Source organism: Harmonia axyridis, chromosome 1, assembly GCF_914767665.1.
Source record: "Harmonia axyridis chromosome 1, icHarAxyr1.1, whole genome shotgun sequence".
NCBI classification, from domain to species: Eukaryota; Metazoa; Arthropoda; class Insecta; order Coleoptera; family Coccinellidae; genus Harmonia; species Harmonia axyridis.
In genome coordinates this window covers 24,007,686-24,033,270 of record NC_059501.1, presented here as the reverse complement: position 1 = coordinate 24,033,270, position 25,585 = coordinate 24,007,686, and the positions used below count along the sequence as shown (strand labels likewise).

At 34.3% G+C, this 25,585-nt stretch overlaps 6 protein-coding genes across 21 annotated transcripts in view; 4 read left to right on the top strand and 2 right to left on the bottom strand.

The window, feature by feature from the left end:
• The window catches only part of LOC123680079 (protein madd-4), a 583,820-nt gene that overhangs the window by 133,561 nt on the left and 424,674 nt on the right, over nucleotides 1-25,585 (bottom strand). The gene's annotated exons all lie outside the window — the stretch shown is intronic.
• LOC123680292 (nuclear pore complex protein Nup58-like) lies at nucleotides 506-1,071 on the bottom strand. The gene is made up of 2 exons (XM_045618110.1): nucleotides 963-1,071; nucleotides 506-892 (listed from the first exon to the last, which is right to left on the bottom strand). Exons 1-2 carry the CDS (start codon nucleotides 972-974, stop codon nucleotides 554-556), a joined length of 351 nt encoding a protein of 116 aa, XP_045474066.1. The 5' UTR covers nucleotides 975-1,071; the 3' UTR covers nucleotides 506-553.
• Nucleotides 4,403-5,147, top strand: LOC123680171 (cuticle protein 12.5-like). Its single transcript, XM_045617947.1, has 2 exons — nucleotides 4,403-4,540; nucleotides 4,616-5,147. The coding sequence occupies exons 1-2, from the start codon at nucleotides 4,529-4,531 to the stop codon at nucleotides 5,111-5,113; spliced, it is 510 nt and encodes a 169-aa protein (XP_045473903.1). The 5' UTR covers nucleotides 4,403-4,528; the 3' UTR covers nucleotides 5,114-5,147.
• On the top strand, nucleotides 7,191-19,631 carry LOC123680180 (cuticle protein 12.5-like). 7 transcript variants are annotated; one of them, XM_045617967.1, is made up of 3 exons: nucleotides 7,191-7,255; nucleotides 7,422-7,905; nucleotides 19,580-19,631. In XM_045617967.1, exons 1-3 carry the CDS (start codon nucleotides 7,244-7,246, stop codon nucleotides 19,591-19,593), a joined length of 510 nt encoding a protein of 169 aa, XP_045473923.1. In that variant the 5' UTR covers nucleotides 7,191-7,243; the 3' UTR covers nucleotides 19,594-19,631. The 7 variants fall into 7 exon arrangements, with proteins under 7 accessions (XP_045473923.1, XP_045473915.1, XP_045473953.1 ...); XM_045617981.1 differs by lacking the exons at nucleotides 7,191-7,255; nucleotides 7,422-7,905 and adding exons at nucleotides 9,841-9,992; nucleotides 10,065-10,389; XM_045617959.1 differs by lacking the exon at nucleotides 19,580-19,631 and having other exon boundaries at nucleotides 7,422-7,948.
• Nucleotides 18,914-25,527, top strand: LOC123680143 (cuticle protein 12.5-like). The gene is made up of 3 exons (XM_045617899.1): nucleotides 18,914-19,027; nucleotides 19,096-19,587; nucleotides 25,486-25,527. Exons 1-3 carry the CDS (start codon nucleotides 18,938-18,940, stop codon nucleotides 25,489-25,491), a joined length of 588 nt encoding a protein of 195 aa, XP_045473855.1. The 5' UTR covers nucleotides 18,914-18,937; the 3' UTR covers nucleotides 25,492-25,527.
• On the top strand, nucleotides 21,702-25,527 carry LOC123680255 (nuclear pore complex protein Nup58-like). 3 transcript variants are annotated; one of them, XM_045618058.1, is made up of 2 exons: nucleotides 21,702-21,844; nucleotides 21,953-22,310. In XM_045618058.1, the coding sequence occupies exons 1-2, from the start codon at nucleotides 21,755-21,757 to the stop codon at nucleotides 22,271-22,273; spliced, it is 411 nt and encodes a 136-aa protein (XP_045474014.1). In that variant the 5' UTR covers nucleotides 21,702-21,754; the 3' UTR covers nucleotides 22,274-22,310. The 3 variants fall into 3 exon arrangements, with proteins under 3 accessions (XP_045474014.1, XP_045474011.1, XP_045474022.1); XM_045618055.1 differs by lacking the exon at nucleotides 21,953-22,310 and adding an exon at nucleotides 25,153-25,527 and having other exon boundaries at nucleotides 21,740-21,844; XM_045618066.1 differs by lacking the exons at nucleotides 21,702-21,844; nucleotides 21,953-22,310 and adding exons at nucleotides 24,450-24,601; nucleotides 25,153-25,527.

Below are 25,585 nucleotides of genomic sequence, written 5' to 3'. Positions count from 1 at the left end.
CTACACACCCCAATACAATAGAATAATTCCGTCTTCACCTAGAATGAATTTTATTAAAACAGAAGATGCAATTTTTTTTTATCTTGTTTTAGTTTCTAACTGTAGTGGTTTATAATTTGGGCTATGTGTTCAGATGAGTATGTCTCTACACATTTGATGAGTGGATAACAAATAATCCATTCGTAATATATTCCAATTGAATTATATTTGATAGATTTTATTAACTGATATCGAATATTTTTAATTAGTATTCATTGCAATCATTACCATGCTCCTGATAGTTTTGGCGATAACAGTAGTTTAATCAGCCTACATAAGGACAAAGTAGGCAAAATAACAAGGGATACAAGTTGAGCTCTAAGGTATAGTAAGTTCCCTCTAACTATTCAACAACAGGCATTGTTAAGTATTCATGATGACTGAAGGAAATTTCAGATGATATATTTGTGTAATGCTGGGTTCAAAGTAATAAATATTCTGACTCCATATGGAAAAATCATAACGTGAAATATTTTTTTGAGAGTTTAATTAAAAAATACTATTCACATATCATTTACAAGTAGAGACCTCCATAAGTGTAAGCACTTGGAAGAGCATATCTGGCAGCAATTGCTGGGGTAGCAATGCTGTTGGTTTTGGTGATGGTTCCTGATGGTCCAGCAACTACGGTGCTTTCAGCAGCATGTCCAAGGGCACCAGAGTAGGCAATTGGGGCAGAGTATGCGGTGTAGGCTGGAGCAGCAAGAGCAGAGTAGGCCAAAGGTGTGTTATAAGCAAGAGGTGTAGAGTAGGCTGTAAGGGCTGGGGCGGCATAAGTGCTTGCAATCAAACCACTGGGAGCTACGATGCCTGCGCTAGCGGCAGCAACGACGGCAAAGAAAACTACGGCAGCCTGAGAAAAAACAACCAATTATAATTTCATTCCTTGAAACTATTATGTAACTGGTACGAATAATACTTACGATTGAGTTCATGATGTTTGTTTTATGACTGGATGATTTCCACTGAAACTAACTATTTGAAATGTAGCTTTTATACTAAATCAACCGTGCCACGCCCTGAGGCAGGATATGTAATTTATCCTTCCAAAATATCCGTATCCAAACCAGAATAAAAATATCGGTTCAACAATATGATGGAGTCATTGATCTTGAAATGTAAATTAGTGAACTCGTAGGAAAGGTCTAGGTCAATCACAGAAAGATTGAGCTTGTTCAATTTTTTTGTAGGTGCATTTTGGAAGGCGGATCATTTGGAATGAATGTTTTATAAATAATTATGTTGAATACTAATGATTGTATTCAACAACCAAATTATATTAAATAGTGAGTGCAAGGAAGTACTGGATAATTGTCAATAAGACAGCTTTCTATTATGTATCCAAATTTATTGCATCAAATATTCTATAAGTGCAATAATTTCAGAATACTGTTTTCATACTGTCCTTGAATTATCGATTATGTGTTTTTCTATAATTATGTGGCTAATCAGTTCATTCATCCATCTTTCAGAATAAAATTGTGTGAGAATATATCAGATTCACACAGATTTAATGGTTATCATTATTATTTGTTGGTAATCTGAACTCCCCCGCCACTAATTTATATATCATCTGGTAAATTTGTGATGAAGGAAACTGTTCTGCCAATCCGAATTTTTCGAAGCCAAAATCACTGAACGATATTTATGGAAACATTTCATTAAATTCAAATGAAAATCTAGCGAATTAAAAGAAATTATGTGAAATACTCGAACAGAAGGCTCATTCTGACACTCGTTTATTCAAAAACTTGTCAACTCGTTGGTCGTTTTTGAAGAAGAATATCAATGCCTTCTGCTCTTGTATTATAAATAACCTCAAATAACTAATATCTATGGACACTGGATTTCTCGAGAGGTGAGATGAGATATAGAAGAAAAAAATTCAGAAAACACTGCACATATTTCGGAATTTCTGCTCCCTTGTTCATAAATGGTCGTATAAGATTCACTATTGTCTTGAGAAATAATTCTGAATTATAAGAGATCCAGAAAGCATATTAATTAATTTTTGATTGATCGTTCCTTGAACAGATTACTCTAGATATAATTTACTCCCAATGTCTTTATTTTTCGAAAATTTAGCCAGAAATTAACTCAAACGATGAGGTTCGATTGGGATTGTATCTTGAATGCCACGAATAAATTCGTTATTAGGCAAAATCCGACTAGGAGTTGTCTAAGATATCAAAAGATATCGAAAAAGCCAAATATTTAAGAACTTAAACGAAATATTCATCTCATTCTCCTAGCTTATAGTGGAGCTATGAGGCTGAGTTTTAATACGACTAACTTTTTGATGTGTGACGTTTCTCATGAATTTTGAGATAATCACCTTTTGGAAACATAGTCTTTTAAAATTTCCAGCTGAACGATCTTCATGACAATTTTCATAACCCTTGGGTCTCTTGTTGTCCTTAATTCAAAACTTAAAACGGAGTTTCAATTCGATCGAATGAGTATATTTCGAGTTATTGGGGAACCTTAGTTCAGATGGCTAACAGTGGACTTATTCGACCCATTAACAAATTTAATCTACGCGTGAACATACTCTGAAAATTTAGAGGTTTTAGGGCTTCTTTACCGAATGTTATTGTGTCTACTTGTTCATTGTATCGTAGAATACTATTTTTGTGATGAAATTATGCCCATTTGACAATAATGAATAATTTCGACGAATCCTACCTATAGGCTTTTCAATTAATGAATGTTTCCATACTTTTTTTGCCAAATGCATATTTGAAGAGGTAACGATTTCTATTTTTCACAAATATGAATAACATTATTTCACTAAACGCTCATATTTTTTTTAGATAGTTATTCAATGAAGGGGGAACACTAGGCCCAACAGAAAAGGTGAAGACATTTTCATTTATACGGAGGTAACAAGAAACTGGCAGCCTAGACTCTTAATAATAAACCTAAATCGTTGAGAAGACATACAGTGTGCCAAAAAAGTAACGTAACTCGACAATAATTTTTGTACGGAAAATGATTAAGGAAAATCCTCGCACCCATCGATTTTCAATTTCAAATGAAATATGATTTTATTACCTACTCAATGGTGCCAATGAAAGGAAAATTGGTTGTACCGTTTTTGTTTTTTAAACATTAGAAAATAATCAATTGGGTATGTTCACTCGCTTTTTGAAATCGATGAGTTTCCTAATGAAGGATAGAAAATAATTTTAATGTATTGAATATTCGAATTGAGCACCGTTGACTGCTTTACAATGTGCAAGCCGTTCTTCGAAACTCCCCAATGAATTATTCAGCGCAACAGGTATTCTTCCGACTTCTCATCGTAACATTTTTATGGCAAGAATTTAAAGGTAAAATTTCATTTTCGTTCACATAACTGAATTGGTCATCGAATTACCTGACACCAATCGCAATTTTTTAATTTTGTAATAAAAAAATAGCTTAACAATGTCTTTTTTGAGTTACACCGCTCAATGTGCAATCGAATGTCTCTTTATCTGATATATTACATTCCATATATTCCTACTTGAAAATAACAGTAGAGCGATGTGGAGCGTGAATTCGAAAAAGCATAGGGAGACCTGCTTTTGAAATTAAAAATCCATAGATTCCCGGATTTCCCTCAATAATAATTATTGAAAAAATGATGATCTGGTTGCACTTACGCTCTTATCACAAATTGTAAATTATTTCCTAATTTTTCAATAAAAAACAACACAACCAATTTTATTTCTAGCCACATCGCTGAATAGGTAATCAAATTACCTTTCATTTGATGTATCACAATCCATATATTCCTATTTAAAAACTTTAAGTAGAGTGGTGCGGGGCGTAGGGGTGAGAAATATCAAATTCCAAAAATCTAGGATGAATTGCTTTAAAATTAAAAATCAACAGGTGCGAGAATTTTTCTTGATAATTCTCCGTACAAGAATTATTGACGAGTTACGTTACTTTTTTGGCACTCAATATATTCAATATACAATAGGTATAACTCAAACTAAATATTCTTTGAGTGATAACCAAACGTTTATTACCCTCTTTCAACAGGTTAGCATTTATCAATAACCCTATAGGTCCTAACTAATTTTCAAAGTTCAGCTGGATATGTGTACAATCAATATCTACAGTTTACAAAACTTCAATAATTCTTGCCGTGTGACTTTTAATTCCATTTTATCTGAAAATAGTGCTTTTTCCGAATTTATACGTCAGGTAGTAGATATCAGATAATAAACTCAAGACTTCACAAACGCGAAGGCAAAGGTGCTGATCTGCTAAAAAAAGTTACCCACACAAAAATCCTGATAAATTGCCAAAACCAGCTAATTCTCATTATATCGCACAAAATAAATAAAAACGACATTCGCTACTATGTAACACCGAAACGGAGAGGCGTGTCAAGGTCGAGCTTCAATTTCGAATTTCGGCTCCGTCTTTACCACTATAAAAGCTTCACCCGGTTTTATCAAATCAGTGGAAACAGTCCAGTCAAAAAGCAAACATCATGAACTCAATCGTAAGTATGCGAAAAAACCAATATACACAGTATTCTTGTTCGATAAAATTATTATAAATGGAACTATTATTTCAGGCTGCCGTAGTTTTCTTTGCCGTCGTTGCTGCCGCTAGCGCAGGCATCGTAGCTCCCAGTGGTTTGATTGCAAGCACTTATGCCGCTCCAGCCCTCACAGCCTACTCTGCACCCCTTGCTTATAACGCACACTTGGCCTATTCTGGTCTTGCCGCTCCAGCCTACACTGCCTACTCTGGTGCTCTTGGACATGCCGCTGAAAGCACCGTAGTTGCCGGACCATCTGGAACCATCACAAAAACTGATAGCATTGCTACCCCAGCAGTAGCATCCCTTGCTTATAACGCTCCCTTGGCCTACTCTGGTCTTGCCGCTCCAGCCTACACCGCCTACTCTTCCCCAATTGCCTACTCTGGTGCTCTTGGACATGCCGCTGAAAACACCGTAGTTGCTGGACCATCTGGAACCATCACCAACACTAAGAGCATTGCTGCCCCAGCAATTGCTGCCAGATACGCTCTCCCAAGTGCTTACACTTATGGAGGTCTCTACTTGTAAATTATGTATATGAAATAAAAATAGTTGAAATTTATGTACCTACCATTTTTTTTTGCCTGGAACTAGTGACCCGAAAGCTCAATCTATTTGTGAATTATTTTCTGTTTAAGACAGTTTTTATAGTTCCATTATCGGAAAGAATTTCTGAAAAATTCAATTATTCTGAAAATTACGAGTCGAATTACTTCACACACGATTTAGGTTCTTCGATACAAACATTGAATTATTTGAGTATTTGTTGAAATTTAATCCAGGATTTGCTTCAATTTATAAAATCATATTTTAATATAACTTTCACCCCAGCATGGCTGCCGCCAGACTTTTTAGCGCCCCGGTAAAATAAAATTTTGCCGTCCTGCTTTACCTAAGTCATATGAATTTTTTTCAAAGGAGCCTTTGTTATTCTTCGTATTTTTCTACTTGAAATCACCTCGTCAAATATATCAAACGACGTTTTGTCTATTTCATCAAAAAACATCCTGCATTGTTCACAAGTTCGACGCTACATAGTATATAAATGTATAGTCAAAAGGCGACGTATTTCTTAAAGGTGCATAGTCTTGTTTTATTAACTGACTTTGCGCCCCTACAATTTGGCGCCCTGGCAAAATGTCCGGTTTGCCGTTCCTGGCGTCTGTCCTGCACCCCAGCATACTTGTGCAAGTTGCATTAAGCTCAACAAATAATAATAATAATAATAATAATAAGAGAGTTTATTCAGAATATTAGTGAAAATATAAGTAAATCAATTATTTGTTTTCCTGTGGAAATAGATACTGAGGAATGATGTAAGTATTATAAAAATGCTGGATTAATATACTAAATAAATATCCAAATATTCCCTGAAAATGTTTCAGCTAGATACTATTTTCTGAAACAAGAATATCTTAATATTCTTAACTCATAATGGGCGCAATATACTGTGGATATAATCATGGCAGGTCGTTTTAAGCCCTGAGTAAGATTTTTCTTTAATGGACAATAAATATCTATGTAGTTCACACTGCTCTATATGGCATCTGCAATCTATTTTTGCAGTCTTATAATAACAGTTAATTTATGTACTACATTGAAAGATTTTTTCTCGACATCTTTATAGAAATTGACCAGCTACTTTTCTTAAGTAGTTAACTCGGTAGTTAATCAGTACATGTGATTACATATAAAATTAACATAAAGAAGTTATCAATCAATATCGATATTCCTGTACAATACAATCTTTTGTTGTTGAAGGGGTTCTGAGCCAGTTGGTCTATGAGGCTATTGTCATGTCCTTCCAAGTTTAGATGGTATTTAATTGAACTAATTCTAATTTCATAATTGACAAATGGTTTCATTAAATCATTATGTATGGTGTAGTTGGATACATACCATGGCGAATCTACTATTGTGCGTTACATTGATGAAACAATTATAATTAGTTTCTTTTCCCATTATTTTATTGCTTTAGATATAATTCATAGAAATATTACCCCAAAATCAATTTATTTTCAAACATTGGATGGAGTAGTCTGTTACCGTTATGAAATTGGTAAAATCATTCGGTTTTTGTAGTATCTACTTATAGAAGATATAAATTGGATTGGGTCCTTTCTTGATAGAAATTCATTACCTATCAAATAAAAGGAAAATTTATGAAATTTGAGAAAGAGTTTATGAAATTATTTGCACTTACTACATTTTAAGTTATGTATATTGTAGTTTCCGTTCAACAGTTCTTACTCTGAGGGAAGTTTAATGCTCAGATGTACTTCCAAAAGTGGGGATTTATACAGGTCTGTTTGAACATTTCAAAGGTTTTTATTATTTATGCATTTGAAGATTTGAGTATAATCAGATATCTAGTTTTCAGCCACTCGGTTCTGATTGTTAGATTTCTAGACTTTCTAATTCTAATGTAATTTTTTAACAGTAGGAATTCGATCATAATGCTTTTCGAAGAACCAGCTATTTCCCATAATATTGCACAAAATGAAAAAAATTACATTTGCTACCTATGTGATGCAGAAACGGTGAGGCGTGTCAAGGTCGAGCTTCAATTTCGAATTTGGGGTCCGGCGTTTACCACTATAAAAGCTTCACCCGGTTTTATCAAATCAGTGGAAACAGTCCAGTCAAAAAGCAAACATCATGAACTCAATCGTAAGTATTCGAGAACAGTAAAATTAATATTTTTTTCGATGAAATTATTATACTTGTATGGATTACTGCACAATCATCGCTGTCATCAATATACAGTTATTCACATACATACGTGAACAATTCGAGATCTATTTCAGATTGTTGTAAAATAAAACAATTTTTTCAGGCTGCCGTAGTTTTCTTTGCCGTCGTTGCTGCCGCTAGCGCAGGCATCGTAGCTCCTAGTGGTTTGATTGCAAGCACTTATGCCGCTCCAGCCCTTACAGCCTACTCTGCACCCCTTGCTTATAACGCACCCTTGGCCTACTCTGGTCTTGCCGCTCCAGCTTACACCGCCTACTCTGGTGCCCTTGGACATGCCGCTGAAAGCACCGTAGTTGCCGGACCATCTGGTACCATCACAAAAACTGATGGCATTGTTACCCCAGCAATTGCACCCCTCGCTTATAACGCACCCTTGGCCTACTCTGGTCTTGCCGCTCCCGCCTACACTGCTTACTCTTCCCCAATTGCCTACTCTGGTGCTCTTGGACATGCCGCTGAAAACACTGTAGTTGCTGGACCATCTGGCACAATCACCAACACCAAGAGCATTGCTACCCCAGCAATTGCTGCCAGATACGCTCTCCCAAGTGCTTACTCTTATGGAGGTCTCTACTTGTAAATTATGTATATAAAATAAAATTAGTTGAAATTTATGTGATATTTTATTCTTACCTCAAATGATTGAGTCATTACCTCAATCCATTTCTGAATTTTTTTCTATTCACGAGAGTTTTATTTAGGTGTTTTATTTTGAACAGAATTTCCCATAGAAATAAATTCTCCTGAAAAATAAATTTCAATTCACTCTACATTTGATGAAACTTTCTCCATTACGAATTCTAAATTATTTTCTGTAAATGTTTGGAAATTTTTTGATTAATTTGATCCATAATTCCCCTGAATTAATGAAATCATTTTTTAGTGAAACTTTCTTCCTAGTATTGGTTTCCACAGAAAAATATATAATTGGTTTGAATGAGGGAGCCCATGCAACTTGTACAAGATTAAATAAAGCAATTGAAATATCCGGTACCTATCCCATGATACTGGTTAAGGATTGTATCATTTGACATATTAAACTGCTAGACTCTGTAATGTTTCATATATTCTTGAAATATAAGTGCGTTTGACCAGGAATATAATTATTCTAACAATGACTAAAAATATGTTTTATATAAATTTTTTTTTCATTGTTTTATTCTTCAACAACCTTTTCTTCGATCACATAATTTTTATAATTGTTGAAAAAAATCTCTATAAAAGTATTAGTTAAAAAATAATTTTGCAGTCAGCTTGAAATTTCATGTCCTTTTTGGTTGTACCATTCTGGTGATTATTTTTTATATTTGAACCTTTTGAAAAGTTCGAGGAAAAAAAATTGAATTCTCTTTTCAAATTTTCACAATTTATGTATTGGATGTGCTGATTCCAGGAATTTAATGAAAAAACTCTCTGACAACTATCCAAAGCTTTTTTCGGAAACTATACCTCAGTACTATTTTCATGATATTTGGCATGAACATCGATTGTTATATTACATTGATCCTCATTGTTCGAGATTACGATCTATGAATTTTCTTCGTGTCAATGTCACCGTATTGCCCCCTCACGGGCAACTGAACCTAATCTAACCTCAATTTATACCTACATATTAATAAAATGAAACAATAAAGTAATTTCCACAAATATTAATCAAAATTACTTCGTCTTATTTGATTAAAAATTAACTCCAATCAAGTAGGTATAAGGACCGAATAATATATTTATAAAGTGGTTTTTTGAATAGAAACTTCTGGAGAACATACGATAATTCCACACTATTTGCAGACTCTAATGATGAATGGTCAGTAGATTCAATTTATATTGGTAAATATATATTCTATTTTATCTATGAAAAGGAATACATACAGGCATTATTCCAATAACATCTGGCATTCATCCAAGTTGATAATATAATAAACATAACAATTTTTCGATAGAAAAATTTTCGATGAAAAATTCCGGTTTACCACCTAGAAACCTCTGGAGATGATCACCACAGTAGCTAGCAAAACGTCAAGTAAAAACTACTAGACCACGGATAAAAAGCCTGGAAGCTCAATATCGTCAAAAAATCCGGCTGTGAAAGACTTTGGAATTACCATGATAAAAATTATTTCAATTCAAGAACTGATTAAAACCTAGGTAGAAATGAGTAGTTAAGTAGTCCGAAAAATTGCTTTTCATTCAACCTTCCAATACCGCTTATGATGTCAAGTATATTTCAAAATTATTCTTGACTATAAATCATATAAGAACAAATTAAACTGAATTTTGTCAACATAAAAGTCATTCTATATTAAGTAATATACTCCATGACTTCGAAAGAACTGATCCAATTTGATAGTGTTTTTATTTTCACCTAAAGGTAGTTCATACTATCCATTGCACATCTCGCCTTCTGTTCAAAATATATTACATGAAAAAGTCATAAATGAACCAGAATCAGCAGGTCCTCATAAAATAGAATGAGATAATAAAAACGATAAAATATCAAATCTCTACATAATACGAAACGCCCAGGCGTGTCAAGGTCGAAGGCAATTCAAGCTACAAATTTCGGGTCCGCGTTTACTACTATAAAAGCTCCGAACGGATTATTACAAATCAGTGGAAACAGTCCAGTCAAAAAACAAACATCATGAACTCAATCGTAAGTAAAACTAATGGAGTTGACTACATTATTTTCTCTTTTCGATGATTATCAACTGAATTACTTTCACAGGCTGCCGTAGTTTTCTTTGCCGTCGTTGCTGCCGCCAGCGCAGGCATCATAGCTCCCAGTGGTTTGATTGCAAGCACTTATGCCGCCCCAGCCCTTACAGCCTACTCTACACCCCTTGCTTATAACACACCTTTGGCCTACTCTGCTCTTGCTGCTCCAGCCTACACCACCTACTCTGCCCCAATCACTTACTCTGGAGCCCTTGGACATGCCGCTGAAAGTACTGTAGTTGCTGGACCATCAGGAACCATCACCAAAACCAACAGCATTGCTGCCCCAGCAATTGCTGCCAGATACGCTCTCCCAAGTGCTTACACTTATGGAGGTCTCTACTTGTAAATTTTGTATAAAATAGAATAAAGATAGTTGAAATTTATGTGATTTTTGTTTCTCACCTTAATTTTTCCGTGAATTGTTTTCTGTTAATTGGTAGTTTTAATTGTGAATGCGATAAGTTAAAAGATATCCTCGAAAAAATCAATTATCCCAAAGAGTAAAATTCAAATGACTTTATACTTGATGAAGGTTCTCCAATACAAATTAGCCTCGGTAAATAATTCATGGAATACACACGAATAGTACCGATTGAGTCAGTATACCTTAAGGGTGTACCGGGTTTTTCCCCATAATTTGACCCCCCCCTTTAACTTCGTTACTAAAAGAGGTACAAAAAAATGTTTTCTACAAAAGTTGCACGAAATCGACTAATGTTTTTTTAAATGATTTCATAAAACGAAATATATACAGAGTGGGTCACATATTGATAGCACCTTTATTTTTTCAAATGAAACACCCTGTATATTTTTCTATATTTGACTAGCTCTTTTTCATCTGATTTCAAATATATAACATATGTTTGGCCTATCTCTCTTATTCTGAGTACCACAGAGTTTCAAATTTTAAGAACCACCTGGCATTCAAGCTGGCAGTTTTCAAGTGGTAGGCTGCGATAACTCAAAATGATCTTTTTTGAGTTATCTCGTTGGCAATTTGACTATATGTCATATCGTTTTCAACGAGATAACTCAAAAAAGAGCATTTTGAGTTATCGCAGCCTACCACTTGAATACTGATTACTGAGCATGCTAGGTGGTTCTTAAAATTTGAAACTCTGTGGTACTCAGAATAAGAGAGATAGGCCAAACATATGTTATATATTTGAAATCAAGGGAAAAGAGCTAGTCCAATATAGAAAAATATACAGGGTGTTCTATTTGAAAAAATGAAGTTGCTTTCAATATGTGGCTCACTCTGTATATATTTCGTTTTGTGAAATCATTTTAAAAAACATCAGTCGATTTCGTGAAACTTTTGTGGAAAACATTTTTTTGTACCTCTTTTAGTAACAAAGTTAAAGGGGGGGTCAAATTATGGTGAAAAACCCGGTACACTAACCTTCTCACTATAGGTTCTTCGGTGCAGAAAAAATTATAATTTTTGTTTTTTTTTCGAAATTGAAAGGTTTTTCAATAGTACCTTTCTCATTCATTTCAATAATGAATTTCAAAATTTCAATTGTTTTTTATCGCTTTCTTATTTGATATTACTTCCGTTCATTGATAATCTAAATTTTCAAATTGAAATACACGAGAGCGTATAATTTTTTGTTTTTGAAAACCCTCATTATCTAACCGGAGTTCATCGAATATGCGATGGAGTTATAGGTTCTACATCTTTTACTTTAGATGTGGGAGTAATTTTTGAGTAAGCCTGGTTGCCATTCAACTAGGACATGTCTCGATGAAAATAGATTCCAATAGTTTTTAATATATACTGCTTTTCAAAAGTTAGGGTACTCTGACTTTTTCGAACAACACAGGTATAAATTTTCTGAAATGTGTTGATGTAACTTAGCACATAAAAATACATAGGCAATTTTTGTGGTTCTTTCTTCCTTTACTATGCTACTTAAAACAATGATTTCAAAAGAGTAAATAGATTTTTTTCAAGTTTCCCAATTTTTGAAGAGCAGTTTAGTTAACCTTTGAAATCGTTTACACTGAAAAAAAATTAACACTGCCTAAAATTTTCACCATTTTCGTTTTAGAATGTCTTGAATCCAAACAACCTGCTAATTGACACATGACGAAAAAAATATAAAATCCTTAATAACAAATTTTTTGGACGAAAAGACAGCTGCGGGATTCAAACCCGGAGTCTTTAATTCTGGAGTTAATTCCGAAATACAAATCAAAATTTCAAACATTCATATCTCCAGATCAGAGCTTTTGTCGGGAACTATAAAAAACAATTGTATGAAAATTGGTACAGAAATATTTGCTAAACCTTCTTTATCAAAACCCTTAGCTCAATTATATGACGAAAAACAAATTAAAGCATAACAACATGAAAACAAATTGAAAAAAAATTCTCTAACACATTAACATAAATTCAAAATCATTTATTGCTACTATTATACTGAAAATAATATCTTTCACCGAAAAGTTTGAAATAATTAACACTGTTGATATTCAATTTATGTCTTATCTTGTGATGATTGAATTTTGATTAGTCTGAATATCCATAGATGCAAAAGAAATAGCCATAGAAAAGTAGTTCTGAAAAAACTAGGTAGGTCCTCCTAGGAAATTGAACTCCACTTCCTGCCCCAATTAAAGATTATCATTATTATACCTACACAACAATCGAATCTATTTCATGATTTACGTCTATAAAATACGGAAATTTTTTTGCAATTACTTCGTATTTTTATAAACGTAATCTACTCGCATTCGAGGTTCACCAGGAGATCGAAATGAATGTTATTTCAGTTAGACACAATCGAGACCTTAACCTTAAATTGAATATTTCTGGTTTGGCAAAAGATTAATCAAGGAGTGTAAAAATAAAGCGGTCACAATATCTCATTATTAGAATCTAGTTACTGTCCAGTTTTGTTTTCCGGTATAAGATATCAGGTAATAATCGCAATTGAACTTTGAAATGAGGAAAAAAATTATTCACCAAAGAGGTGGTTGTTCTTGATATTCTCCCACACAGAATCACGAAAAGGTGTATAAAATAACTCTATCCAAAATTGAATTTCAGTGGAAACCATCCAATATTCAAACAATCATGAACTCAATCGTAAGACTGCAAATATATTTTTTGAATAATTTGCTTCGATAGTATGACGAATAAAATTGTTTTTTCAATGTATTAATTTTTCAGGCTGCCGTAGTTTTCTTTGCCGTTGTTGCTGCCGCTAGCGCAGGCATCGTAGCTCCCAGTGGTTTGATTGCAAGCACTTATGCCGCTCCAGCCCTTACAGCCTACTCTGCACCCCTTGCTTATAACGCACCCTTGGCCTACTCTGCTCTTGGCGCTCCAGCCTACACCACCTACTCTGCCCCAATTGCCTACTCTGGTGCCCTTGGACATGCTGCTGAAAGCACCGTAGTTGCTGGACCATCTGGAACCATCACCAACACCAAGAGCATTGCTACCCCAGCAATTGCTGCAAGATACGCTCTCCCAAGTGCTTACAGTTATGGAGGTCTCTACTTGTAAATATTTTATTAATGCAGAAATAAATGACTGAGTGGCTATACAGACTTTATTTAATTACCATGATTTTATGATCATGATATCTCTGAACAGGTAGATTATTGTTATTATAATTTAGAGTAGCTCAGCAATAGGTCATTAATCGATTAGGTACTAATAGCAACGGGTTATTAGATGTGGACCAAATGCAGTACTATACTATACCGGGTGTCTGTTGTTTACCAAAAATGAAACAAACCGAGTGTCCCAAGTTATCGTATATAGGCAATATCTAGCTTATTTGACAAGATAATGAAAAAAATTGCTTTGAATAACATCAAAGTACCTTTCCAATGATGTATGGCAAAAATTGTTACATTTGACAGCCCTGTGGTAGCACCCCTCACTTTTTATTTCCAAATGTACCTCCTGTATATTGTCAGTGAAAATTGCGTGTCTTTCAATTTGAAATACAACGATAGCACATTCTTGGTATTTTTCAGTAATAACAGCAAAAATATTAATGTTTTGTAATTTTTTTTACGTTATTTGATAAACAAGCTATATATTGGGACACCCGGTATGTTTCATTTTTGGTAAATAAATTATTTTATTATTTAGGTGTCTACAGAAAAGTTAATTTAATGATTTTTATTGTGAAACAGCATCGAAAAAACGTTCTATCTGGAAAGATTTATGTGGAAAAAATCCTGAATGGTATTTATTCATGCTGCAATATCAATTCAGTTGAATTAGATACGTTCATTCTAATATAAAAGGATATTCTGATCGATAGATTCTAAATTATAAAAAAAGTAAGAAAGACTATGCGACCAATGGATCCTCGTTTAATTTTAATTTAAAGAATATTCAGAGTTCGAAGTATTCTGTTTTTTAGCACCAACAAACAAAAAGATTCCAGATGAAAGGTTCCAGAGTAATTTGCCAAAAGGAGAAGCTTTGACCTGATCAGGTGTCTTCCATACTTCAACATCGTTCTCTCATAAATGAGGTAATATTCGGTCTAGATGATTTATATCCAAATCTTAACTTCCAAAGGATATCATATTATCGATTTTTTCAGTTCATTAAACTTTGCAGATTGTGGTTGAGTCTCAACTGATTACCATTATCAGGTAATAAAACAAACAATGTCTCCAATTAATATACCAGTCCTATGAATATTCATGAACCATAAATCTGGTATTCGTTATGACATGCCTATAACTCGATCTATTATATCATGAATGACCAATGTTGAGGAAGGACAATAATCAGGAATACCTGAATCAGATATTGTCCGTGAAGAAAATTCCTTTCAAACCATGTTTCTAAAATCATAAATATAAGGTGCTTCATCCCGATGGTCTCTTAGACGTTTATGGAGAACTGATCATAATTTTGTGTTGAAAATTTGCATGTTGGGGTTTGAGACAATGATGATCTCCCTAAAATATTTTCCGATTTCTACAACTTCCGGTTATACCGGAAACAGTCTACCAATTTCTTATTTCAAACGGCACACCCAGTATATTAATGCATCATTAGATAGATTATTTGAAGACCATTTCAGTAATATGCTATAACTCACGTAAAAACTTCACCATTAATGAGTTAATGGGATTCTTATGAAAAAATGGTAGCGTCGAGAACTAAAATTTTTTTGACAATTGCTGCAGAAAAAATTCCCTTCGAAAAAATGTTCCTAATTTTTGATCCTGCCAATATGTGAATTATAAAAGATTTTGCGATTGGGACCAAAAATGTACAGGATGTTTATAAGAAGATTATGAACTCAGACAACTGAAATCCATCAAGACTCAAGAATTCTAAATTGCAACCTATATTTCTTACTCTTTTAGTAAATTGGTCGTATGAAATTGGGGGGTTACTTGAGTAAACCCTTTAGCTAAAATGAAAATTTCAAGAGTTATCGAAGAAGAACTTGAAATGAGGAAAAACCGCAATTTCTAACTTAGTCTGTGACCGGAAAACACAGAAAGAAACTAAAATTCTATATTTTTATAACTAAATTTGACATTTTGCCAGCCATTTTTTTCCTTCAGAGGCTTACTGTAGAATTTTCTTTTAGGATTATCTATTGTGGGGAAAGAATGGCTATTATCTGAGCAGTGAATCGTGAAAGTAGTTGTTTTTTTTTGGATAAAATCCATGATATTCTCCGAAATATTTTTTAATGAATGTCCAGTCAGACCTATGTTGATTCAATTATAATCTGGACAGGTCAAATTATGAATTATTTTCTTGAATATCTAATTCTTCCGATAATTTGAGTTGATATGATTAGGAGAAAGAGGGTTGAAGAAAAAATATTGTACGAAACTATTGAAAAGATCGAATAATTCTAGCAATCAATTTGATACCTATTGAAGGAAGCATTTTTCTGTCAGACATTCAGACAATATTGTATTCCTAACCTTGACGCGAATATTTCAGGTATTGCTGGTTGTAGAATCGAGTTGTTAAAAAACAGGGCGTTCACAATAATTTATTAGTTCTATTCCTGTTTGCTCCTTTTGTGAAAGTTGAGGAAACAATTCAACTCAATTTTGAAAGGGACAAAAAAATTTATGGAGTCGGAGTGGTGGTAAATTTTTTATTTCTCCCCAATGCATCAAGAAAATAAGTATAAAACGATCAACTCATAATTGAATATTCAGTGGATATCGTCCAGTCATCAAACAATCATGAACTCAATCGTAAGTTGAACTAATCCTTATATGTTCTTATAGAACCTCTGTTTACATCTTTTTCTTCATTATTACAGGCTGCCGTAGTTTTCTTTGCCGTCGTTGCTGCCGCTAGCGCAGGCATCGTAGCTCCCAGTGGTTTGATTGCAAGCACTTATGCCGCTCCAGCCCTTACAGCTTACTCTGCACCCATTGCTTATAACGCACCCTTTGCATACTCTGGTCTTGCCGCTCCAGCCTACACTGCCTACTCTGGTGCCCTTGGACATGCCGCTGAAAGCACTGTAGTTGCTGGACCATCAGGAACCATCACAAAAACCAACAGCATTGCTACCCCATCAATTGCACCCTTGGCCTACTCTGGTTTTGCCGCTCCAGCCTACACTGCTTACTCTGGTGCTCTTGGACATGCCGCAGAAAGCACCGTAGTTGCTGGACCTTCTGGCACCATCACAAAAACTGATAGCATTGCTGCCTCAGCAATTGCTTCAAGATACGCTTTCCCCAGTTCCTATACTTACGGAGGTCTCTACTTGTAAATATATTTTTTAAGGCAGAAATTAAAGACTGATTGGTAATATAAATTTTTTTGATTTACCCTGTTCCCACAAGGTTTTTGAAAATATTAAGTGTTCATAGTATACCAAGACCAAAAAAATCTAGGAAGTCAGTAACAATGTATATAATTAGAATGAGATGTTTGTGGAAAAAATAAATAAAGTTTATGTAATATATAAAGGGTGTCCTAAGTTCGAATTTCTATTAGACGTTTCAGGAGGACAGAGCCTTTTTGTGATCTGAAAATTCGGAATATTGTTATTGTTCTACTTTTTCTACCGAGCTAAAATATTTTTGAATCCTAAGTATTTTCAGATATACAGAGAAGAAAAGAAAAATCTATCTTTTCATTTTTTCGTTTCTGATATGATCGGGTATTCGATTCTGAATATTTTTCTATTCGAATTAGACCATAACTTCTGTTCTTCAAATTGAAACCCATCGTTTCGCAATTGCGTTGTGTTCTGCGGAAAAATGATGATAGTGTTCCTTTACATGTTTATGCTCCTATATTTGATTATTTCTGAACTAGGTATTAAAGCATAATCATTCAATGATCTGAAGCTGCTCCTTATTCCTAAAAAAGTTTTATTTCAAATTCGAAGTTCATATTTAATTCTTTATATGTTTTCTTAGTGAAAATACCACTATTTGTGGAAAATAATAAAATTGCCATCAAGGGCCATTTTTTTCAATCGAATTAGCGCTCTGAACTATGAAAATACAAATAGGTACTAAAATGCACCTTCTCTCTACTATAGACTTGTAGAGCATCGTACATATAAATAATCAGGACGTTTTTTGGTGAAATCAACAAATCATTCTCGTTAAATTTGACGGGGGGATTTTAAGTTAAAATTAAAATTTCATATGAAATTGAAAATATGCCTGAGAGGAATTAATAACAGACCCTCCTTCGAAGGAAATTAGGCAAAGCAGGTCGGTGCGGGCGGAAAAGCGGTATTTCCAAATTTTAAAAACCTGAAGTATAACTCATTATGATACAATCTGAAAAACATAAGAAATGTTTGAAATGCAATATGCAGGGTGTTATTTCGACAAACATAATTCGAAAATTTCACAATAACAACCCTTTATTATATTTTGAAAACATTGTTCAAATTATTGAATGAACTATTCAATGATGATAACCCGTAACTATAGGCCTTCATTCAGTATCTGTTTCAATTTACGTAGATTTATGTGTGGATATATTAAGTAATTTTCTGAATTGAATGATATTATTCAGAGTATATGGGCTATTAAATATGAATTTCCGATCTGAAAAGGACTATTTTTGAACAGCTTTGCTTCATTGAACGGTAAAACAGTGATACCCAGTTTAGAGAATTCTCAATACTAGGCAGCAATTTTTCGAAGTTGTTCATTTTAATTTCCGGTAAAACAGAGAGTATAGTATGCCGAAAAAATTTAAAACTCCTGAATAATAACTTATTATAGTGAAAGCTGAAACGAATAAAAAAGTTTTGAAAATGCACAATAACAACTGACTTACTGATGGTACTCATTCATTTTACTGAAATGAAAATTCCCTCAAAACAGAATGATCCATTATTGATTAAAGTAGAATTGTTCGATTCAGACAAACCACCCTGTAAAATCTTAACTGAGGCCCACAACCATAAACCAAAAATTATTTCAATACTGTCTTGACTATAAGTGTGAGTTTCTCCTTAAATCTGATGTCTTCTCCGGAATCACCGTTCAGATTTATATTCTTTTTGTACATTAGTACTTTTCTATCGAACAATATTACATATTCTATTAATCAGTTCTTTAATTTTAAGAGGAAACAGTCAATCCTATTTGAAACGAGCGTATTTTGTCGTTATTAATTCAAATTAGATAGAACTATAACAAAATCAGGAATGAATGATATTCTCTTATGAATTCGACCAAGACCTTAACCTTGACGAGATATTTCAGTTGTCGAGAGTGTAGGATCGAGTTGTGAAAAAACAGGGTGCGTCCAGAATAATTTATTGGTCCTAGTCCAGTTTGCTCCTTTTGTGAAAGTTGAGAGAACAATTCAACTCAATTTTGAAAGATACGAAAAATTTATGGAGTCGGAGAGGTGGTAAATTTTATTCCTCCCCAATGCATCAAGAGAAGAAGTATAAAACGATCATCTCAGAATTGAATATTCAGTGGAAATCGTCCAATCATCAAACAATCATGAACTCAATCGTAAGTTGTACTTATCCTAATATGTTCTTATAGAACCTGTGTTTACATCTTTTTCATCATTATTTCAGGCTGCCGTAGTTTTCTTTGCCGTCGTTGCTGCCGCTAGCGCAGGCATCGTAGCTCCCAGTGGTTTGATTGCAAGCACTTATGCAGCTCCAGCCCTTACAGCCTACTCTGCACCCCTTGCTTATAACGCACCCTTTGCCTACTCTGGTCTTGCCGCTCCAGCCTACACCGCCTACTCTGGTGCTCTTGGACATGCCGCTGAAAGTACCGTTGTTGCCGGACCATCTGGCACCATCACAAAAACTGATAGCATTGCTACCCCAGCAGTAGCACCTCTTGCTTATAACGCACCCTTGGCCTACTCTGGTCTTGCTGCTCCAGCCTACACTGCATACTCTTCCCCAATCGCCTACTCTGGTGCTATTGGACATGCCGCGGAAAACACCGTAGTTGCTGGACCATCAGGAACCATCACCAACACCAAGAGCATTGCTACCCCTGCAATTGCTGCCAGATACGCTCTCACAAGTGCTTACACTTATGGAGGTCTCTACTTGTAAATATATTTTTAAGACAGAAATAAATGACTGAGTGTTTATATAATTTTTTTTTGAATCACCCAGATCTCACATTTTTCTTGGAAATATGATTCATATCAACATATGAAAATTTGTTTTGCTGATTGTCAACAAATTCAACTTGACGAAGAGGTTGAAAACATTTTTTTCATGATTGTTTCTAGAATTCATAAAACCATTAAAATCACTTCTATAATTTGACACACTATTAATTCTGTAGACACAATCAATTCTTCAATTTCGTTGACTATAGCAGGCCTAGAGAAACTTTCTGTGATTGGATTCAACGAAACTAAATATCAATCAATAATAAATTATTTCAAAGTGAAGTTCAATAATAGAAAACAATATTATAAATTGAATTAGCTAGTAAAGAAATGTGAGGCAAATGCAGTACATATTATGAAAACTACAGCCAAATTATAATTTTTAATAACATAAAAATGTTATGAAATTGAAAATAAAACCTCGAAGAACTGGAGATGGATTATTAACATTTTTACTAACTATAGCTCTAAGTTCCAAGCGCTTGTTACAAAACAAAGCCCTCTATTATTCATTACGGAGTCCGTATATGTATTTCGAATTTTGATCCAGTAATGGTTTGAAATTTTAAGGTTCAACTTACTTATAACGATTCCATGTTCACATTTTATTATGCCCGATCGTAAAGAGGGCAGGCCGTTAACTCGATAACTCTCAAACGAAAGATCTTCAAAACTTTCAGTTAAGTTTTTTAAAGATCACAATACGGCTGAGACCATATGATTGATGAGTCATCCCTTGATCTTCAATCAATTGTTGAACATTAGCTTCTTCAAATACATATTCATTTCATTTGTGTTAGAAGGTAGGTTACATGGTATGGCCATGTCGAGAGGATGAATGATCGAAGATAGCCAAAACGATTGTTACAGTGGAAACCCACCAACCGTAGGAAAAAAGGAAGACCGATAAGGTTCTGGAGACAGGAGGTAGAGTGTGCTTTAGAGGATAGGTTGATTTCTGTTCCTGTTGGTTGAATTAAAATGTATCTATCATTTTTATTTACTCTTTTATTAATCTCTATATTTTTGCTTCTTTTTTGTTTTCGTCTCATTTGCATGTAAACAATTCATAGAATTTATCTTCGATTGTGAAATGGATAAATTTTCATAACAAAACGTATAAGTTACGATGTTTGTTATTTTCCTGAGGAAGAATCCTTCCTCAAATTCGATAATATTAGTCTTGTCGTCCATGAACACGATAACTCTGAAAGGGAACGAGAAAGGCGAATGGTCAAGAAATTTAAAACTTTCAGGATTGATTCGATTTTCGAATAAAGCAGTTGAGTTGATGAGCAAAATTCGATAAGCGAATCCGTGTGGAATTTTGTTTTATTTATTATTTCAAAAATACGAATTTGATAGGCATGAAATTTCGTGTATGTAAAATCACTGTCTGAACCTCCATATACATATTTCATCGTGATAGTGTTATTCGAATTAAAGAAAATTCAAGAAGAATATCATTAGAAAATTAAAGCCTGCTCTTCACGTGACAATAGATCCGATAAATATGAAATTTTGCTTTTACGTATTTGTTGCACAACATTGTTGAGCCCCTCGTTGGAATTTTTGTTGATGGCATCCTAAGAAGCACGGACAATTATGTAGGTATTGATATTTTTCTATCTGACAATATTGCATTTATAATCATCAGTTGACTAATTTTACAGCTAGCTTGAAATCAACTCGATCGGATCTGTTGTCACTGGAATATTAAGATTACATATATTCATAGATAATTTGGTAATTTTCAGATAATATTGTATTTATATGCATCAACTGACTCATTTCAGGAGGAAACAGAAAATCGTGATTGAAACGAACATATTTTGACGTACATAATTAATTCAAATTAGATCTATAACACAATCAGGAACGAATAAAATTCTCTTATGAACACGACCGAGACCTTAACCTTGATGCAATATTTCAGGTATCGCGAGTGTCAGATCGAGTTGAGAAAAAACAGGGCGTTCAAAATAAATGATTGGTCCTGTTTGCTCTTTTCGTGAAAGTTGAATGCACAATGCAACTCAATTTTAGCAGGACCAGAAAAATGAACGAGTGTTAGTTAATCTTGATATTTCCCTGAAATGCATTATAAAGAGAACTATAAAACGCTCACTTCATCATCAAATCTTCAGTGGAAATTGTTCAGTCAAACAACAACCATGAACTCAATCGTAAGTTTCTTAACTTACTAAGCTTACTTTATTATTCTATAACCCCTGTTCATTCTCTTTGATAAGTCGATCTCCGAATAAGTCCTTATGTCATTTTTAATATTTCAGGCTGCCGTAGTTTTCTTTGCCGTCGTTGCTGCCACCAGCGCAGGCATCGTAGCTCCCAGTGGTTTGATTGCAAGCACTTATGCCGCTCCAGCCCTTACAGCCTACTCTGCACCCCTTGCTTATAACGCACCCTTTGCCTACTCTGGTCTTGCCGCTCCAGCCTACACTGCCTACTCTGGCGCCCTTGGACATGCTGCTGAAAGGACTGTAGTTGCTGGACCATCTGGAACCATCACTAACACCAAGAGCATCGCTACACCAGCAATTGCTGCAAGATACGCTCTCCCAAGTGCTTACACTTATGGAGGGCTCTACTTGTAAATATATTGTTAAGAAATAAATGACTGAGTAAATGTTATTTTATGATTTATTTGAAGAATCCTGAATTTGTAGTATTATCCCAAATTTCAAGAGTAAGATTCCACGAAGATTTGGAGTCAACGCGACGATTACCATATTGAAATAACAAAATTGATAGGTACGTTTCAATTTTCTGAATTAGTACAGAAATCACGAACAGTGAAAATTTGTCTGAAAACTCGAAGAAGAGTTATGATAATATATCCATCCCGTTTTTTTGGTTCGTAAAATGCTCGTCATTCTATTAGGAACCAGTTGATCTAAGATTCCGCGAACTAAACTGACTTCTGGGTAGAAAATCTGAATACGCTAAACAAGTAATTTGTGATACACAAAACACTGATCAAACTCATATAGACTTACAGCATGGATGAGCCAGCAAATCAAGTAAAGATATCATTGAAGAGCTCAATCCAAAATTCTTCGAGCCATGATGTGTTACTAAAGCAACACTGCACGATGAACTAATTCAGATTATATAAAAAACATGAATGATAAACCGGTGGTGCATGCTATGACACATACAATTGCATATAAACTTCTCTATTCCAACCCCTCGTGGATCAACCATATAGAAGACTTAGGAGAATCTGGTCAATTGACCTAAGACCTTCATTGGAAGAGTCCTTACCAAGCTGAATGGGGTGGATTGAAGCCCTTTGCTGATTATTGTAGCAAAAAAATTATAATAAGGCAGAATTAACAATTTATTCTCTATCTTATTGAATTGTTCAGGAATCTATAGAAGTGTCAACAATTTCATAAATTGATGATAATCTGAAAATAGTTGAAACTTAAATCAAATAATCACATTGAAATCTAATAGTGAATAAATTAATGACACCAGTGAAGTTCATACGTATCAGTGGTTAAAAAACACAAACAATGCAAGGACTACGCTAATTAATAAATTCTGTTTAGTTTAATTATGTCGGATGTATTATGAAGATATATCCTTTATTTTAACTTCAATTCATCTTCGTTAATCATTTTATTTGAAAAAATACCTGTCAATCAGTGCGAGTTATTTTATTAGTCAGTAACATAGTTGTTGATCTGACTGTATTGTCCTTTTATTCCAGAACATGATATATCAGTTGCAATTTGGTGGTATTCAAGAGCGTAATTTGAGCAGAAATGACGAGCGCTCAAAAACTCCGTCTGCGCTGTCCTCATTTCGTAGATTTTCTTCCTCAATTTCCTATGGTTCTGATCAAACGATGAACATGAAATTTTGTAGGATGCTTGAAATTTTTATTTCATATCCTAATTAATATTCATCATAATCGAATATGGAGTTTTGAATTTAACAGGAAAACAAAATTTTGAATATTTACAGCACCTCTATCAACGAACTCAATTGCTGCAGTCGCGATCCGCAATTACCCTATTTATTTCAAGTTTCTAGATCTTTCAGATTGGAAGTTATCCTGTTAACGGCCGGCCGGACATCCTTGACTTTGATCACGAATTCGTCATCTGTGTGTCGAAACTATATCGACTGTTTGGGAACATCACCGGCTCATAACTCTTAAATTTCAGACATTGTGATGAAATGATACTTCGATCTTTCGATCTTCGACCGTTCAGGGAGCAGTCAATCGAAGAGTAAACAGATGGGGTTTTATTCCAGAGTTTTTTTGTTTAGACATCATATTAAGTAGTGTATCAACTAGATCAAAGAAAATTAGATAAATTTGAATTTCATTATATTCGAGAAAACTTTACGTTCAATATAACTTCACATCCTTATAATAATTCCTCTCAACGGAATCTGAAAGTGTTCAAACCAATGATAAATCAATCAATGAAAATTAGGAAATTAATTGAAAAATTTTTCAATGCGCCAAACCATAAATTCTTTATCTTTATTAGAATTCTATTTCAAACAGGCAATACTGAACTGTAGAAGACTAACCATCAATATCTAAACTGGAGCTTTCACACCCAAAAGATGTTCCAATACTACAACGAAAAGTTATGTCCATGTGAATGCTTGAACTTGAAAGCAGTCCTATTCACTTAAGACTTGATCTATATCATTCACTCCACATTTTTAAAAAAAAAAAAAAATTGATAATCGATAGCTATTTAGTGAAAAGAGTTCAACTGATATTTAAAACCAACTTCCTCTTTCTGAGCACCCGAAATTCGGGCGTGGCGAGGTTGAAATGACAAATTGGTTGAAATTTGAGCGAGTAGAAGGAACGAAACAGGTATAAAAGCAATTCCGATCATTTGGACAATCACTGGACATTTCATCCTCAAGCAATCATCATGAACTCAATCGTAAGTGCAATGAAATTATGAATCCATCTTGCTATTTTCATGAATTATATTATTCGTTTGGATTGATAGAATCTTTCACCAGATGACTGCATTCAATCAGTTCTAAATGTCATTTAGTTTTCTATCTATTCCATTTTATTCTATTCTCTATCTATTCTAGTTTTAAATGTCATTTAGTTTTCTATCTATTCGTATTTATGTATCATTGGAATTGTTTTCACTTATTAAAGATAAACACTTAAAATTCAAGTTCAAACCATATCGTTTAAAGGGATATTTCCCATTTTGAAAAGAACTAGGTTCATTCTCTCAAAATAGCAAGAGGCCAATCGAAAAGAAAATTGGATACCCAATATTTATGAACTTTCTTATATTATTTTCGTATTTGTTGAACTCTCTACTCGTGTTGGTTCACTATTTTGAAAGAATGAGGAAAAAAATTAGTTTTAATTTCTTTAACCTCAAAAGTTCGTTACAATTATCTTTACGAAGAAATAATTCATGAGTTTTTTCCACTTCTATAGATTTAAACTTGATTAAATTTTTTTCAGGCTGCCGTAGTTTTCTTTGCCGTCGTTGCTGCCGCTAGCGCAGGCATCGTAGCTCCCAGTGGTTTGATTGCAAGCACTTATGCTGCCCCAGCCCTTACAGCCTACTCTACACCCCTTGCTTATAACACACCCTTGGCCTACTCTGCTCTTGCCGCTCCAGCCTACACCGCCTACTCTGCCCCTATTGCCTACTCTGGTGCCCTTGGACATGCTGCTGAAAGCACCGTAGTTGCTGGACCATCTGGAACCATCACCAAAACCAACAGCATTGCTACCCCAGCAATTGCTGCCAGATACGCTCTCCCAAGTGCCTACACTTATGGAGGTCTCTACTTGTAAATTTGTGATAAATTAATTAAATAATTGTATGAATAACTTTTGTTCCTTCAATTCAATCCTGAAGCACTGAAGCACTACTGAACCTCAACTCAAT

Bases quoted from the DNA above. Each gene is read 5' to 3' on its own strand.
- LOC123680143 (XM_045617899.1), top strand. From the start codon at position 18,938: ATGCATCAAGAGAAGAAGTATAAAACGATCATCTCAGAATTGAATATT. The intron at 19,028-19,095 runs GTAAGTTGTACT...TCATTATTTCAG, and splicing joins AAACAATCATGAACTCAATC to GCTGCCGTAGTTTTCTTTGC.
- LOC123680255 (XM_045618055.1), top strand. From the start codon at position 21,755: ATGCATTATAAAGAGAACTATAAAACGCTCACTTCATCATCAAATCTT. The intron at 21,845-25,152 runs GTAAGTTTCTTA...AATTTTTTTCAG, and splicing joins CAACAACCATGAACTCAATC to GCTGCCGTAGTTTTCTTTGC.